The following is an 18316-nucleotide window of genomic DNA, read 5'->3' on the forward strand; positions in this document are numbered from 1 at the left end:
CAAATTCACCAGTGCCACTAATGTGGCCACAAAGCTTACCAACAGTAGCCAAGAATCACACTCATGTTGACATACAAACACATCAACCACATGTAAAGTCAGCAGTAGCACACCTGCATAACCATTTGCAGAAGCAAAGAGCAATTTTACTTTTTTTAAAGTTATCAAATCATTAAAAATACAAATTCAAATGTTCCTTGTATTTGTCATTACTTACCACGGGTGCCAATATAGTTTAGCAAACACATCAACTACTCAAAACATTATTACATGTGTAAAAAAAGTCTGTTTTCTAGTCTGTCTTGGTAATTTTTCATTAAAACATACTTGAAGATGCTCAGGTCCACAGTGTCTATCCAGCAGCCTGCTTTTTATTTGTTTCTGTTCCATAGACTGTTTTTTACTCTATTTGTGAAAGAGCACTGTCCTGCTATTTCTTTTTTTCTTACTCTAAGCTATACTGTGCCTTCTGCTCATTAGAGTTGGACTACTTTTTCCATGTACCAGGGATGAAGTTTGTAGAAATACTGCTAAATAGCATAAACTAAATGAAAGCTAGGATGTTTACCCTTCCTTTGTTCTGATCAGCTCTGAAAACAACTGCTTCCTTGTGTCAGCAAGCACATGTGAATCACATCCTCAGTTGTTAAAAACTGTTCTTCATTTCGATGACTCTTTTAAGCACCAAAAGGGGGGGGGGTGGCAATATATTATGAAAAGTCACTGTTTCTACATAAAATAATCCTTCCATTTATACTTTACAATGCTCAGTACAAACCACTACACTGGGAGAGAGTAGGAAAAAATATCTTCATATCTAGTCACTGCGACTGAAATAACTTTCTAAGTACCAACTGGTGCAGGGGTTCTGAATCTATTGACAGATATCGGTACAGAACAAGAGAACCATATTTTATTACAAAATTCTACCTTCCTAGTATAGAGTCCTCTTCTTAGAATTTGATTTAATAGTAACAAAAGCATCTTTTTTGCTATTTATTTTACTCTTGGTCATTAGAAAATGACGTCTTTGTTACAACAGCTGATTCTGGATCACAAAAATCATGTTTATGAAAATATTAGTACCTCAGCTGGCAGTGTGAGGTTGTCTGTAACCCCGGATAAAACTACTGCATTAAGGATGTACAGTCAACCTTGAACACAAATCAGATAGACTGGTTTAAATACATTAACGCCTGCTTTTACAGGTCCTCTAAATCATGTAAACAAATTCAATCAAAAACCACACATCTTTACATACATAAAAAATACTCCTGGGCTTACACATCTGGGTAACATGACTGACACAGTGGAATGGTTAGAAGGTTGAAGTTAACCTTACTATTCCTGTAAAGCTTGGCAGTTAATTCCAGAATAAAATTAACATTTACTTCATTTTGCATAAACCAGCAGCAATTCTGAGTGGAAGGTTTAGTGGAAGGTATTGTCTTGCTGTAGGATCTTATAGAAGTATTCAACCAGCTCATTTTCATCAGCTAGCCATATATTAGTGGACTACAACTTAATAAAAGCAGCATGCTGTTTAAATTTTGTTTCTAAAGAATCTTGTAATCAGGCCTGACACATTAGCTTGATTCAGTGCTGCTCCACTGCTGGCGATTGGAGATGGTACTGCTGTCTGTGCAGCTCCTTTTCAACACCTGGAGCAGGCAAACAGAGAGGCAAACCTGCTCAGAGGTGAACAAGCTCCAGAGGCAGGTGCTGGCCACTGCCCTGCTCACATGGTTTCAAGGCAGGATGAGTAGCATCACTTTCCATCATGCCTTAGCTTGCCTAGATTCAGTTTTGCATCTCACATGGGGACTGGTTGTGAGTTAACTGGGATCAATTTCTACTGAAATAAGCTTTATCAAAAAAACAAAAACAAGGAAAAAAAATCACAGACCGGGAAATATCATCTACAATATACTTAATCCTGTGGTGAGTCTCCTGAACATGTAAAGTTTTAGCAGATGATATCAAAATCCCTGCTAATATAACTGAAACAGAAGAACAATTTCTTAGTACAGTGTCTTTATGAGACAAAGTCTGAAGCGACATTTTAGCAAACACCACATTTGTTGTACCAAAACTTCATATAATAGTAGAAGCTGCCTCTTATTAGAAACACAAAATCTATTTAGGAAAAAAAAAAAAGATGGCCATTGCTTTCCTAACTTCTTCATATGTTGCAGTTCATATGTTACAGCTGACTAAAGCAGCACCCTACCAAGAACACAGTGACAACATTCTTGGCTTCAAATACATTCACAAGGAGCCACAAGTATTTAGATACTTCTTATACCTTTCAGTTGTTATGAATACCACCTTACTACTAAGAAGAAAGTTATAAGATATGCATACCTATGAAAAACCTTTCCAAATATGAGTTTTTGGGAAAAAAAAAATATTTGTAAATGCCAAAAAAAAAGGCATAATGATGTTTGCTTCTTAAATAAATAATTCAATTCCTGGAAAAATTTAATAGTTTTAAAATCTGTTATCATGGTGGTTGAAAATAATGTAGCTTTCCCATATTAAACCCTAGTTATTTACTCTGTAAGATTTTGTCTGTTTTTTCTGTCCCATTATGCTAAAGGAAAGAATCTTTCATACTGTGGTATTTCCTATAATTAAAGAAGCTACAAAAAAAGGTCTATTTGTGTGTTGGCATGGACCATTTGTTTATATTTATGGAAAAAATTATCAAGTTATTAGGTACCGAGAAGCTCTGCAATCTTAGAAGCAGCTAAAAAGCTGAGAACTGTTAAATAATAGCAAGCCTCTGAGAGGCATAATGCCTCTTTTACACATCTCTTACATCCAGAACCTTTCAAAAAGCAGTGAATGAGAGATGCAAAAACCTATTTTTCCTCTAAAATTTAACATAAAATCTGAATCTGTGAGATTCAGAGTTCCTATCTTGTTTTTGAGCCTTGAAATACCAGTGTTCTTTCTATCAACAATTATGTCTATGAACTCTAGGCTCCTTTCCACTGGTGCAGAACTGGATAGCTTGTGCTGGATAATTCTACTGGAGAAGAGTCCCAAAAAATGTGGAAGAGGCTGATCCTACCACAGATTTAAGGTGTTTTGAAATCACAAGTGCCTGCTTGTCATGGCCCAAGGAGGCCAGTGCTTGCCATTACGTACCCACACAAGGAGTAAGGGCTGCTCACAGCTCAGTTGCCTTGAGCCTCGCTCGCTACATTTACTTCACTATCCTAGCAGAAAAACTACATTTCATGATATTTCTCAGTTGTCAGCAACCCCACAACCCATACAGAAGCAGCAGGATTTGTACAGAAGAGATTCAGCCACAGGTGAAGTGGCACCACTACTGCAACCACTTGTTTCTGAGAAGATATAAGTGTCCATAAATGATAAAGAGAGGCTGGTGCAAAGCATCTTCAGGAACACAAGTTTCACCCTTTATCTTGCTGCAGCACATCCCTGTACAGTACAGCAAGGAAAGTGCTATCTCCATATATTTTTTTATGTATACATATATGTACACCTCACTCATCACTGCAGTTACTCCAGAGCAAGCCTGCTGCTCTCCAGAAGCATGAGAAGTCTCACTTGAGAGCAAGTAAAGTTGTGTACAGGGAACTGCACTGAAGCGCAGAGGTCTTGAAAGTCTTTCAGTCTGGCTTCAGTGAATGAAAAGCAAGCAGTTTTCCTTCAAAACTAGTCTTTCCTTACTTCCACAATACTCTTGCCCTTCTCTTTTGCTATAAAGAACAACACAATTGGGGAAGCCACACAAGTGTGCACTAACCAAAACTGAGGCTTGCCACTTATGAGTATACCTTTACTATGTCACTGTACAAACTGAAATCTTTAATGAATAAAAAGTTTCCTGATGCTGCATTGAACAAGCAGTTTCTGGCTAACAGCTTCACCTTAATCACAATCTTAATCATAAGCAGTACTCTAAAGAGCTAACCAAATCCTCAGATTTTCTTAGAGAGATCTGAGAATTTAAGACCCAATTAAACTATAATGTCAGCCAGAAAAAATGCAATGGCATTGCCATTATATAAGAGGACTGCCACATAACAAACCCTATATTTACTCATGAAAACAACAAATTTCTTTTGTAGTGTTATGTTTCCAGTACCTATTTTTTAATATGCAGTAGCTAACCCAAGTGAATGACCGATGTTTAAATCCTCTTAAGTGGATATGACATATTATCTTGTCCCTTAACTGAAAACATGTCAATTTAACCAGTGGCTGTGTCAGAGGAAACAATTTTACTCCGGCTGAGCTCCACATTTGGAAAAACCATTGCAAAAAAATTATGCTTTTACATACAAAAGGTAATTTCTGAAGACAAGCTCCTCACTGTGCCATGAACCTAACCCCAAAGCTGGAAGCAAGAACAGAAAAAAGACAACGGTAAACTCTAGCCTGTTAACAAAAGACTCAGTCATGTTGATTAGTTCTAGACACAGCCTATCTAGGGCCATACAAAACTGCTGGCCACCACAGCACTTAAGCTTTTTCACAGAACAAGACAAAGATAAAACAGATGGATGGACTAAATCAGAAGTCAGTCTGTCATCAGCTCCATTTATTCTGGGCTCTCTGGGTAAACTCAGAGACCTACTGTCAGCCTGGGGTAACACAATAATGCTTCTCCATTCAGCGGGGGCTTTTGTGTAAGAGCTGCCAAGAGGCTCTGTCCCTGCTCTTTCCACCCCAGCAAGGGTCATGCTGGAATGCTGGCAGCAGGGCTTTCCTGGGAAAACGTGGTGAAGGTAACACAGCACCTCTGTTTGAAGCACTTTAGGGTTTATACATGGCCCATTATTTGAACTAAGTAATAAATTTAGCCTCACTCTTTCCCCAGATATTATGTTAGTCAGCCACCCATTACCTGTGTGAGCTTTTTAGTGCTGAAAAGAAGAAAGGAAAAATACTTTTTAGCAGTAAGAAAATGTGATTACAAACCAGCTCAAAGTAGCAGAGGAGGAAATGTGAAAAAAAAAAAAAGTAACTGAACAGATTTCAAGTTGCCTTCAAATATCATTTTGGTTTACATTAAATATTTACAGGTAAGTAATTTTTAAAAATAAAGTATAATTAACACTATTGTTTAGATGTACATAGTCGGTGACAAGTTCAGGACCATAAATATAAGCCCTGTGTTACATTAGGGTAGGCTTTGGACACTAGCTGGTTGATAAAATTGATACTTTGAGTATTTTCAAATCACCAAAAGAAATCTGAATTTTTTTTTAAAGTAAATAGCACTAATAACTGTCTGTAAAGAGACTTCTATTCTAATCTGTAAGCATTTGCACATACTAGTATACAACCTGCACAATTATAAGAAAGTCTATACTTAAAAAATATGTTTTTAATTAATGTGGTCTGACTAAATGAAATCAAAATTTTCTAAGCTCTAAAACCTAAAAGAGATTCCTGGACAAGGGTATTCACTTGCACTTGTAGTGGGAAAGAAGTGCCCTATGACTGACATCTTCTAAACTCTTGCTCTTTACCAGTTATTAGCAACTTCTGCAAATAACATCATCTGCAGGAGAGCTAAAGCTGAAACAAAAACAACTCAGTTTGAAACTTTTCCCATGTCTAAGTTCAGATACTTAGGCACATAAAGCACCCAACAAGAGATGCTTGCAAAATCACGATTACAGAAGTGAAAATACACTTTTGCAAACAAGTTTCATTATACATACTCCTCCATGTTTGACTACTCTGCAAATAATGTTCTCTAACAGAGAGGAGTTGTTACATTTTTATTACTGGAATTTTTAATTTGTGTATTGTCTATCACAGAATAACTCTCAGATCCATAAACTAGGTAGTGGTAAACTGCACACTGAAAGTAGAGAGTTCTTCTCCCAGAGAATTTAAAATCTATTAAGTATTGCTTTAATCTTATTTAGCAGGGAAAAAAACCTAGGATGCTACTTAAAAAGAAAGAAAGAAAATATTAAAAATTTAAAAAAGGAAACAATCATCACTCTGCAACTTGGAAATTTTAAAATATCATTTGCTTGTATATGTGCATCAAAGTGCAGCTGTATCTAAAGTTAGAAATCACAATCAACAAGTTAGTAGCCTCCTAAATCACATATTTTTCAGCAGATATTACTCACAATTCAGTTTAACAAAAAGGGATATGGGTTGGGATATGTGGAAATCTGAACAGTTAAATAATGATATCTAATTATGCCTATATCTCTAACTACCCAGATTTGTAAACTATTTCCTAAAATTATATTTTATCTGTTCAAGAAAGCATTACTCAGAAAAACACAATACTACAATCCACTAATATGAGGCAATATTAAGAGTACATGATACAGAAAACCAGACAGTTCTCCAAAAATGAAAGACATTTTAAGAAATTTTCAAAATTTAAGGTGCTTCTTATATGTTTGCTTTGGAGCCTTTCAAAACTTTAAAGGGTTTCTAGAGGAAACATAATAATGACAAACTTCCTACACTTTTAAAAAGCTGCTTTTCTCCTGCTAGTACCCAATTTCAGAAGCTAGCAATGTAAGACACCACATACTGTAAGATTCATAACAACACGATGACAAGTGACAGTACAACTACATACTATGTCCTTTCAAAATCACATTGATTTACAAACTATGCCTATGGGTGTACCAGAGATACACCATAGTAACCATCAGTTACTTCACATGCAATGGCTGCAAGCATTTGGAAATCTTTGTATCATGGGAATGACTGGGAAATGGGAAATAATCTGGATATTTCAGTCATACTGATGTAATGTAGGCAGCCAAGCATCACAGCAGGCTTCCTACAGAACAGACCTACACCCTGCTTGCAAAGTTTTTGGGTAACGCTTAGTCCCACAACTTACCGGGGCACATCCAGAGGTTGTGTACAGCACCCTGTCACTACTGCTTTAATCAATTTTAAGTAGGGAGAAGAAGGATCTTCTTATGTATCTGCGTCATTCCACTTTCTGTCATCCAAAGCCGTGAGCTGGCACGTCATAGACTACTGCTAATTGAGCATGAGGGGCATCTAAACAAAATAAATATCCCTGGACTGGGATATGCTAATGCTAGTTCTACGCAAGCATTACAACAGTAAAGGGATTCCAAACAGATGAAGCCAACAGTTCAGACTGTCAACTCACTGCACAGAAAGGGACTGGAGTTAAGACTCACTCCCTGAATTACTCCAAGCATTCAGGACATGAAATACAGCTCCCACCCTGTTCTTTTTTTCCTCTACCATGGCAGCCTTTCCACAATGGGCAGAAGTTCTTACCTAGTCCAGAGTTCAATTCTTACACCATCCCTTATGTCTTGAACTTGTTCACATAAATAAAGAAAACTAATACTGATGAAAATGCTGTTGCATACAAGATAAAAGGGAGAGAAATAAGTAAGGGAAGTAGCTGAAGGTCCAGGGGGAAAAAAACACCACACCAACAATCAGTCAGGCTTGTGCATTGGTTCTTTGAGAAAGCCAGACAAAAGGAAAGAGAGAAACACTGTGAGAAACTGTGTTCTTCTGTACCACCAACATTCCTTTTCCTGACTTTCTCATCTGATTTTACAGGACCTACTCTTCAGACAGAGAACAAAGTATGCTTGCATGTTCACTTCTGTACTGAAGTCTATGTTCTCAGCCTTGAGCAAAGCTTTTCTTCTTCTGTTTCTCAATAAAGTAAAATAGTATAATTTATCCATATGCCTCACTGAGAGGTCAAAGTTTGCAGTTATATTACAATAGGAGGTATTATATAAATGCTGGGTATGTTTCAGTAATAAGGATTGGAATTATTCTTTAGAATAACTTGCTGTACCCCAAAATGAAAATCCTCCTGCATTAATTTTTCTCACAATATGGTATGGGCTTATTGGTTTATATTCAAGATGGTTCACGTGCTGGTTAGTGGCACAGATTTACACTTTGTTGTTGGTTTTGGTTTGGATTTTTTTGGTGTTTTTGTCTGTTCTTTGGTTTTTTAAAATTATCTTACCAACCAAAACAAAAACCTCCCAAATGAACACTGAAAGATGACACAAATTTGTATACAAGGAGTTAGATTTCCGAAAAGAGAGTGAAAATGCTTACTTATTCAAACAAGTACAAACAAAACATAGTATCAAACTCAGTAGCACCTCTGAGTCTACTTATAGATGCAAATCAGTTGTCAAATTTTATTTTTAAAATGTCCTCTTTTTGTAAAAATCTGAATATACATGGCAAACCCAAAAAAACATTGATTTGCAATTAATTTTACCTCATTCTAGAAACAGCTTACCCTCACTGTTAATAAAAAACACTGCATATCTTATTTATTATAGGGAGTTAGGAAAGAAATACTTGAAGAAAATGCAACATTTTGTGAAAGAATGGTTATACAAACATCAAAAGTCAGGAAATTGACAGGTGTTCAAACTTGTTAGCAAGAAAAGACCAGGTTGCATGTGTCAGTCTGATCTCACTCCCTTTGGAAACAAAGTCTCAGACATACAGTGCTGAAAGAGCCTTGGAAACTCTTGACTTTGTAGCTTACAAATGCATACACAATACATACTGAGCAACAAGATCTTTCAGCTGCAATAAAAACTGAAAATGCAGTTCTGAGAATAGTGTAATGCCAGGCAGGAAACTCTTAAAACAGAGATCAAATTGGTGCTAAGAGTCTCTAAAGCCAAGAAAAGCAAAGGGAATATTACATTGTGGAATTAAACTGCACAAGCATGCAGATATGTCATATCTCACATGCAGGCACACTTCAACAGGAACTTAAAAACAGTCAATAACAAAGAGCAGATACTTGGTAAGAGCAGTGAAAGCAAGACAGTGGAGTATTAAGAAGGCATAAGCTAAGTCAAAATTACCTTCCAACTCAAAATATTAATTACAACTGAAATAGTGAAAAGATGCTAAAATATCATCATCTGCCTTTGCAAACATAAGAGTAGGAAAACTATCCTGTTTAATTGAAGCTTTCTTATAATTTCTAATTGTATATGTTGTTGTTCAAGTATTCAGTTGATGAAAAATATAAAAATAAATTTTGAAGTAACACAGCACTTTTATTAATTCACCTTAAAAACAACTAACTCCAGAAATGTACCTGCATATTTCTTACAAATCAAAATCAGGAAAGAAATTTTACTTATAAATATAAGATGTGGAAACTCAATTTCAAATTGCAAAACCAAAGCACATACAGACCATAGCAGATCCCGGCACAGAGTTCCCAGACAATGCAAATCCTCAGCTTCCAGGATGAGAAGGAAGTGCGCACTCTGTTGCAGAAGCACACCTCTAGATGTAGGTGTCTATTGTGATGGCACTTTGGTTGAGGGCATGTTCTTTCACAACAAATAGCATTATGAGAGCCGTCATCATCATTGTTTACAAGCAGAATCCACCATACAGCTCCTCTGGGCTCAGGAACTATCTTTATCACCTTTCATGCTACTTTCTACACCGTTTCTAGGAAAGATCCCTAATTCTGTATGGGGTTCTGTGAAAAGAAGGAGCAACTGAAGAGATAATTGCCAGCAGCCCTGAACAATCTCTTTTTGTTTTTAAACTGACGCACACAAGAGAACAGTGTAGCTTTACAAGACCTGCATCACTTTCACAACTTGCATTCAAATTTAAAAGAATTGGTGTACAAAACCACAACAGAAACCGTTCCCGCTCCCAAAATTACGTTTGGACACTGCTTGCCCAGGTCAGGTTTCTCGGCCCTGGCCCCTCCGGCCGCCCCTGACCCGGCACAGCCCCGGCTGCCGCGACCCCCGGCCCGCGCTCAGGGGGGAGCGGGGCGGCGGGGCCGAGCCCGCGGGCTCCTACCTTGTTCGAGGCCATTTCGCTGACGGAGTGCCTGGTCTGCAGGGTCTCCAGCTGGTCCAGGCACCAGTCCAGCTCCTCCATGGTCTCGCTAGCCAGTTTTTGGTAGGCCTCCTCTGCGAAAAGACAGGGAAAGGCGCGCTCAGTTTGCAAGCGTTTCACAGGGCTCACCGGGAGCGCCAGCGCGCCCATCCTCCGCTGCCCGGGGCCCGGGCACGGGCGCTGCTCCCTCATTCTGCCGGCTCTGCCCCTCCGCTGGGCCGCGCTCTGCGGAGACACCGGGGCGCTGCGGGCAAGTAACTTTGGTCCCGCCGGGCTCGCTCCAGCCTCGGCTCGCCGCCGGCCCGGGGCCGCTGCCGCCCGCAGCGCCGCCCCCTCGAGGGAGGCGTCCGGCTCCGCACCGCGCCCGGCACGGCGGCGGGGCCAGCGCGGGGCACGGCTGGCAGCGCCGAGCCGTCCTGCCCGTGCCTCTCTTACCTACCGACCGCGGCACCATCAGGAATTGACGGTGTCACCTTTATAGCAGCGTGGGGGAAGGCGTAAGAGCACATGTAAGTGCTCCGAACAACGCCGGCCCGCCGAAGCGCCGGCTGTCAGAGTGCTCAGATGATGCTGTCGTGTTTGTTCTAACCCAAAGTCTGTGAGTGTGTGTGCTAGAGCAGACACAAAGTATCGCATATTGGCTGTAAGCACAAAAGAACCGATAAAAAGGTTTTGGAACTGGACATAGGAACACAATATGGGAAATGAACCCAACAATGGTATGGAAAACCATGGTTTTGCCAAAATTGCTAAATATTCAGTTGGAGCTAACTGTCTTGCTGAAGTTTCAGTTACAGACAGGAAGACATACCCTTCTTCAATAACTCCCCAACTACAGGAAATCTGTCAGTATGCAAATAATTTTAGAAAAATAATCCCATATACAGAGTGCAAGCCTCACCCACCAAGCCTGGCTATTTTTTTTCTAATGTAGATCCAAAGGCAAGAATGCTTCTCCACATAGAACTCAGAGCTGAGTGAGTTTTAGCCCAGGTATCCCATCTTGCAAGCTGTGCATCTGAAACATCAAGTTTTGAAACTGCTTGTATGGACACATCTAGATCAGCTACATGCAAACATTCCTCCAAGGCAGAGAAAGGTTTCTTCGATGAGCCAGCTGGTTATGGACATCTAACATCTCCCTTGGCTAGTTATGGACATCTAACATCTCCCTTAACTTGTTTCACATCAAATTAACCTTCTTTTCAAAATGTCAGACAGGCAAAAAAATCAGGAAAAGAAATTAACTAAAACTCCTTTTCTAATAAAACATCCCAGCATGGACTACTGCCAAATAGCTCAATGCATTACTTTACAACATCCTGGATGCTAGACCTGTACCTTTTTCTGTTTCTGAGCACATGCTCAGAAACTTCAAGTTCCCTCACAACTTTTAAACTTCACATACTTGTGGCTATTGTAAAAACACCCCACAATTTTGAATAAAGTTCACTATCATCTGAAAAAAGTAATACAGGAGGATTAATTGGCAGAACCATTTAATGAAAATTTCGCAATGCTTGCCACTTCAGTAAACACATTAACCAACATTCAACATAAACCCTTCCCATTAAATTGTAAACTCTGTCATTCAGATGCATACTTACTACAAATGCTGTCTCATCCAAAGGAATTCCCTGGCCAATAAAGTCAGGATTTCCAGCCTGTTTATCTATTGAAAGAGAATCCATGATGGTCTATAATGCAACACACATCACAGATCACTAATTATTGAACTCAGTAAAACAAATTTGTATGATCTTATTTTCCTGCTAGCCTGAAGCCTGCCCAACAGCAATTCCTGAAAATCAGATACTGGAAACCATGTTTTTCTTAACAAGATCTTCCTTCTTAACATCCCTTCTAATATTTAAGACAGTATCTAGTTAAGTTTTTGGTTTTTTTTCCCCAAGAAGTATGAAAACAACAAAATAAACTCAAGGGATACAATATTTAAGTAAAACTAATAAAATGTTCAGTTTGCTATTAATGTAGCAAAAATACATACATTACCAATGGCACCTTACATTCAGGAATCTTTATCTACTATTTCCCTTACCAGTACATCTCAAAGCACATTAGAAAGCAGAATCCATCACTCACAAGTACCTCACCCTCAGGTTGCTTCTCACAATCTCCCACTTCAGACTGCCACACTTCAAGAGTCTGTGACTGCCGTGGGGACCCGACTGACCACTCAGGCTAAGTAAAATTCTGATGCCCAATGCTAGGCTTAAGACTTGCTGGACTTGGCACCTCCTGACAATTCTTAGAACTCAGAGCTGCCAGACCAATCTTAAATGGAAATAAAAGGTTTTCTAAATGATGGCAAAGTACCCATCAAACAAGCACACCTGCAGTTCTGAAGGGCAGAATAACCCTAGGAAAGCTTTTTTCTGAACAGTACCAAAGCTCTAAATTTGGCCCACACTTTTGTTGTTACACAATGTGGTGGAAAGTGTTGTGGTTAACAGCTTTTCAAGTATAACACTCTGGTGCCACTAAGCTAAGAATAAAAAAATAATCATCAGCTGTGCAGCTTTGAGAGCCTCACGACACTGTTTCTGACTTCTCTGTTACCTCCAAGATAACACCCTGTAATTAGATCCAGGACTGATCTACCAATCAGGTTTTTTTGTTTTAGACATATGATCAAGCTTCCCCACCCAGATGATGAAGTCTTAAAACAGATTAACTTCTGTAAATGAGAGGCATCTTGAAATGTCAAAGGTTCTTTTATGTCTCATTAGGCTTTAATATGAGGAAGAGAACATTTTAACACCAGCTGCTTTAAGAATTTGCATGTTATTTTGTATATGCTTTTAGAAAAAAGGAAGTGACAGCAAGTGTTCTCTTTTCAGTTTACAGATTACAGGCAATTCCAATATATGTAGCTTTCAGTATGGCACATAAAAAAAAAACAACAAACCAACAACAATAAAAGGCTAGCAGAAAGAAAAAGCTCTACCATAATAATTTGGCACTGTACAGCTATTTTTTTAAACAGTGTTCTACTATCCGTGTTTATAAAAGACTTGATTCTTAGCACAGTGCCTAACACACCACCATAGATGGCTGCACTTAAACTTGGTTATTTGGGAATAATTTCTATTCAAAAATTTTGAAGAGAAAAAATTACTATATGGCAATACTTATGTAGAGTGTCCATTTTACGTAATGGTTTGTCATGATTTTCATACAGGTTATTCTTCTACTTCTGGAGAACAAAAAGCAATATTTTACTTTTCCACTCAAGTAGAAAAACACTCAAGTGTATTTGTACTAATCTTTGTAGTATTTTGATGAATTTCAAAACAGCAAAATCAAAATATAAGTACAGATTCTTTATTATTGTCTGATCAGTTGAGATCATCTAAGTGATGCAAAGATCCTGTAAAAAAGTCGACTCAGCAAGCACACAGTGAAGGGCTTTGACAACTTGCCTTAAAATGGGAGTGTCTTGGAGACAAGACAAGAACTCTGCTAAGCAGTGATGTGATCCAGAGAGTCTTGGCATGTGTACTGTCTTTTGGAGCTGTGGGCTGCTGGAAGAAGCTCTGAAAACCTTCAGGCTATTCTAAATGAACAGAAGATCTAACCAGAAAAGGAAAGTCAAAGAAGGTGTGCACCCCCCGATAAACAATGCTGAAAATAAACCACTAACAACAGATGAAAAGAAAGCTGAGGTACTCAACACATTTTTGTCACAATCTTCATTTCTCTATTTACACACCTCTTGAGAAGACAAATGGATGGGGACTGGGATAGCAGAGCCATTGTAAGGGAGGATAGGTTTGTACCACCTAAGGACCCCTAAGGTAGATAAGTCTATGGGACCTAATGGGATACATCACAGTATCTTCAGCTAAATGGCTGATATAGTTACTAAGCCATTCTCCATGATATTTGAAAAGTCATGGCAGTCATGCGAGAAGCCCCTACTGTGAGATTCAGACTCTGGACATCATCCCTGAGTTTTCTGTCCATCTTTTTGTTCTTCAGCCTACTGCTTGAATTCTGGAGCAACAGAATTGCAGAATCAAGATCTTCAGTTTCTTTTACAACTACCATTTCAATAAAATCCTCAGAGGTTCAAATCAATATTTTTTTCTGTAAATGAGGATGTTCATACTTAGAGACTTAACTGATGGCCTAAAATTGAAGTGACTGATATATTTAGTCAATATTGATAGTTTCTATTAATTATAGCCATGTTAGCTATTATTCAGCATAGAAATAGCATCCATTTTCATACAACTTAATTTCTTTTTATGTCTACTAAGAAAAGTCACATATATTGTGACTTAAAAGGTTATCTTTGTGGAGTGTTCACATGTGTTGCTGTTGATAAAGTATAATTATGAAAGATATTTTTGTTCAAGAAGTTTGTGTGTATCTCTCTACGATCACAGGCAAACCAATACCCTTGATCAGATTTTAGAATGAACATCTGGGAAAACCACTCAGCTGCAGCAGGTTTCTCAGCAAGTGTCTTTATGGTCCCATTCATAACACTCATTTTTCCATTCTAGGAATATCTCCAAGTTTCTTCTCAAAATAAAGAAAAATTCTTTGTACACGTTAGTAGCCTTACACATATACGGAGACTGTCCAAATGACAAGGATATATACTGCTTTATACAAGTAGCACTAGCCTTAGGTTGTGAAAACTGCCTTATCTCCTTGAACAGAGAAGGTAGAAACTTCAGGGTATAATAGGAGGAAAATGATAAATTCTAGTTATGCTCTACTTGTCAAAATACTTTATTATAGTTACATAATAAAAAAAGAGTGCATAAAGAATTGTACAAACAAAACACATTAAATGAAGATCTAGAAAAAAGTAAATTTTATTCCTGAAACAGATTTTCTTTCTCTCATGGTCTTAGAACAAACCAAGTATCTCATGTAATAATATCTCTGTGTACTAAGACTCTATGTCAAGGGCAAAAGGAAAAAAAAGTGTGCATTTATATTGTTATGAGACCAGGTAACAGGAACACTGCAGATACCTAGGAAAAACTTACTGGGCTCTTGAAACAGGCCTATAACAGTTAGTTTAAAATGAATAAAACACTTCTGATTCCTTTACATAAATTGTATCATTAGGCATATCTCACTATATGGTTCAGTTTCTCTGTGTGGAACTGCTAACTTGTGCTGGCTTTTTTTTTCTGTAATAATTTTATTAATTTCTTGGAAAAAAAAGGTCTGGAACCATGTTACTCATACTCATGTAATTTGCCCCAAAGTCTAGAAGAATTTCTGTATGAAGTATTTGCAAATTTGTCTAAACAACAGTCTTGAGACATCATAGTAAGGCAGAATATTTTTTAAAATAAGTGTTTTCAGTTGAAGCCAAGCAGGAAAAATGCATTCAGTACAGACAGTATATTTAAATAATTTACTGCCTCAATGACAAAGCATGCCAAAATTTTCGAATGTGAATGTTTAAAACCACTCTGCTATTATCAAATATCCAGCAAGGCCAAATGAATATTGTTTGATTAACACTCATCCCTACCAACACTTCTTTCCCCTCTGACCAATTTAGCAAAGTACTAACACATTCCTTACTCCACTGCCTATAAGGATTTGCCAGAAGGACCACTGTCACTTACTCACTGATGAAAAGAAGTAAGCCTTTTCATCAAACAATCAGCCTTGCCCAAAATGAAAAAGGTGAAAGCTCTTGATTTTCAAGTAGCTCAAGTAGCACAATGTCCTTTTAATGTATTTTTATTGCTTTTTAAATTAAAAACCTAAATTTTAGGAAAGATCTATTTATTTTTTAAATCTCTTTTTCTCCCAACAGTTATGAGAGAATTGTGTCAATTCTATTCTCTTGTGGATGAGGAGTTCAATAATGGATTCATTGTTCAAGTTGCTTTCTTGTCCTATTTTTATATCATAGAAAAAATATTTCTTCTAGTGGAGAGAATATATCATCAAATCAGTTTCCCCTATAGCTGTAAGCCAGTTTCTTTCCAAGAAGGATACTGCTGTTGATTCAACATAATGAGAGTAGTGAAAGATTTTCAAAGTGGAGCAAAATCAGAGGCAACAGGCATGAACTAAACAACAGGATGTTCCCTCTGAGCATTGCAAAACTTTCCCTGTGAGTGTGACTGAACACTGGCACAGGTTGGGTTGTTCTGGGGACTCTCTATACTTGTAAGTCTTCAAAAGTCATCAGGACATAATCTGGGCAACCAGCTACAGCTGGCACAGTCTAAGCAGGGGGATTGGACTATGTGGCCTGCAGAAGTCCCTTTCAGTTTCCACCATTCTGTGATCTGATTAGCAGTTGAGAAAATAAAAAGCCATTTTTATAAAAAAGTGGGTGGCTCAAATGATGATGCTGTCATGTTTGCAATTCTGTAGTAGTCTTTGTCCCTGCTACAAGGGATCAAAGGATTTTACACTGTTCCCATCAGGATTTTGCTGAAGAGCTCTTTTCATATATATTGGTATGGACGTTATGATGAAAACAAGAAATAAAAATCACTAAATGTAAATGTGTAAAATTTCACTGTTAAAAAGACCAAATCACAGTTTTGTTTTCCTACTTTCTTAGGACACATAATCTGAACACAAAGGAACAGCTCAAGTTTTTATCAAAAGTGCTCATTAGAAATCATCAGCTTCACTTTTAAGCAGATTACTATTGGTTTTGCCTGACAGTCAATATCTCCAAAACCTAGCAACTCTGTTCTGTAGCAAAATGTTTATTATCAACTGGAACTTGCTTAGATTAAGCTGAAATGTGAAAATTGGGGGTGTCATCTGGGAAAGAATGTTATTATATCTGTTTGGGTTTGAGTGTCCTTCAGTAACTTTACAAATACATATTCAGCTATCACTGTGGAAGAAAATAAAAATAAAGTTATTGGTTAAGTACTAAAGCAGATAAAGTCTGTTTCCTTAAGATTTTGTGTCGTTGTGTAGATGACTGCTGAACTCCCTGGTATGCAATGGTGCAGACTGAGTTCACACTATATTGAAAAAATATAAATGCCAAAGTCTAAAAAAAGTTTAATCTGTCTTTGCCAAAAAATCTGAGTAGAATTCCTGGTGTCTGATAAAGTGGGAAAACTGAATGAAAGCTTTTCAAGAGTTAAGGCATTCATTTGGCTGTTCTTCATATAAATCCTTTGGTGTCTAATAAGATATGTGCTCAAACTACATGTTGTGGTGTTTGTTTGAAGACAGTGTTAATAGGCACTTCTATAAATTCACCATTTTTGCAGGGTTTATCCTTAATACATTTAATAAATCACTACCTTGCTATCAGATTTAGCTGGCAGTGGTCAGTGATTTCAAAAGTTAATAGGTGGCTGTTGGTAATACACACCTATTTCCTAAGGGAAGCATTCTAAAATGTCCCACTGTTTTTTGGTGTTAATTCTAATTTGAAACAGAGATGCATGATATTGCTAAGATAAACTAATGTAACTGATGGCAAGAGTGAGGAGAGAGAGGCTTTATCTCAGAACCTCAGATGCTGCAGGAGAAAGTTCTCAGCCTTGCCCCAGCTGTGTGGTAGGAAGGATGCTTTCTTTCCAACAAAGCAAAAGGAGAAATACAAGAATACACAACTTCAATCATCTTTATTCCTGAAAGCAGAAGATAGGGCAATAGCATGAATGAAGTTTCCTTCTTTCTTTTTGTGAAACTGTTCTTCCCTCCACACACAATTATCTGGGTTGTATTTACATAGCACAGAGGAGCTACACTTTTGCACTCTCCCCTAAAATAAGAACAGCAGCAGCTGGCAAACATCTCTTTTAGCTTCAATATTTATTTAGTTTTAAAATCTTTGTTTCCCAGGTCAAGGGATGTCTGAATCAGTCTTTGGGTTAGCAGCACACTCCTTATCACTGAACTCTCATGCCCTACTAATGACAATGGAAAATGTGAAATTCTTGTCTGAAGGCATACTCTTGATTATTCCCAGTGAATATGTGCTGAATCAGACCCTTACTCTATGAAATGTATGAGAATCCATCCCTTGTAAAATTCCATACTTCTCTGTGACAGGGCTGAAGAAATGAATAATCCTTTTGCCTACAAGTGTAAGACAGTGGATAAACTCTTATTTCAGTTAGGTAATTCTAACAGACCTTTACTATTGTCATAAATATTTTTATAATCTCCTTGGTTTTAGCATAACTACTTATAAATATGTTCAAAATGCTATTCTAGTAGTACTCAAGAGACATATTCAGGATTAGATGGTACAAATCCATCGAAATTCTGGGTCTTCTCCCCTAGTTTTTTTCTGTTAATATTTTTCTGATATGGATAAATTGGAAGCTTCTCCCCTTCTAGACCTGCAAGTGGCCACTATACCTTTTCTTCTCATTTTGCTTTTTGTCAAACTACAGGATAATATAAAATACAAAGAACATAAGTAAAAATCAAAACAGAAATTAAA

General features: G+C 37.7%; 1 protein-coding gene across 8 annotated transcripts in view; it reads right to left on the reverse strand.

Moving 5' to 3' along the window:
* Positions 1-18316, reverse strand: part of PDE4D (phosphodiesterase 4D) — a 314096-nt gene that overhangs the window by 37079 nt on the left and 258701 nt on the right. For all 8 annotated transcript variants that reach the window (XM_039709602.1, XM_039709604.1, XM_039709608.1 and 5 more), the window contains one exon: positions 9841-9953. In XM_039709602.1, the coding sequence (XP_039565536.1) occupies positions 9841-9953 (113 nt within the window). The remainder of the gene's footprint in view (positions 1-9840; positions 9954-18316) is intronic.

Source organism: Passer montanus, unplaced genomic scaffold (assembly GCF_014805655.1).
Source record: "Passer montanus isolate IOZ18808 unplaced genomic scaffold, ASM1480565v1 scaffold22, whole genome shotgun sequence".
In the NCBI taxonomy this organism is placed as follows: domain Eukaryota; kingdom Metazoa; phylum Chordata; class Aves; order Passeriformes; family Passeridae; genus Passer; species Passer montanus.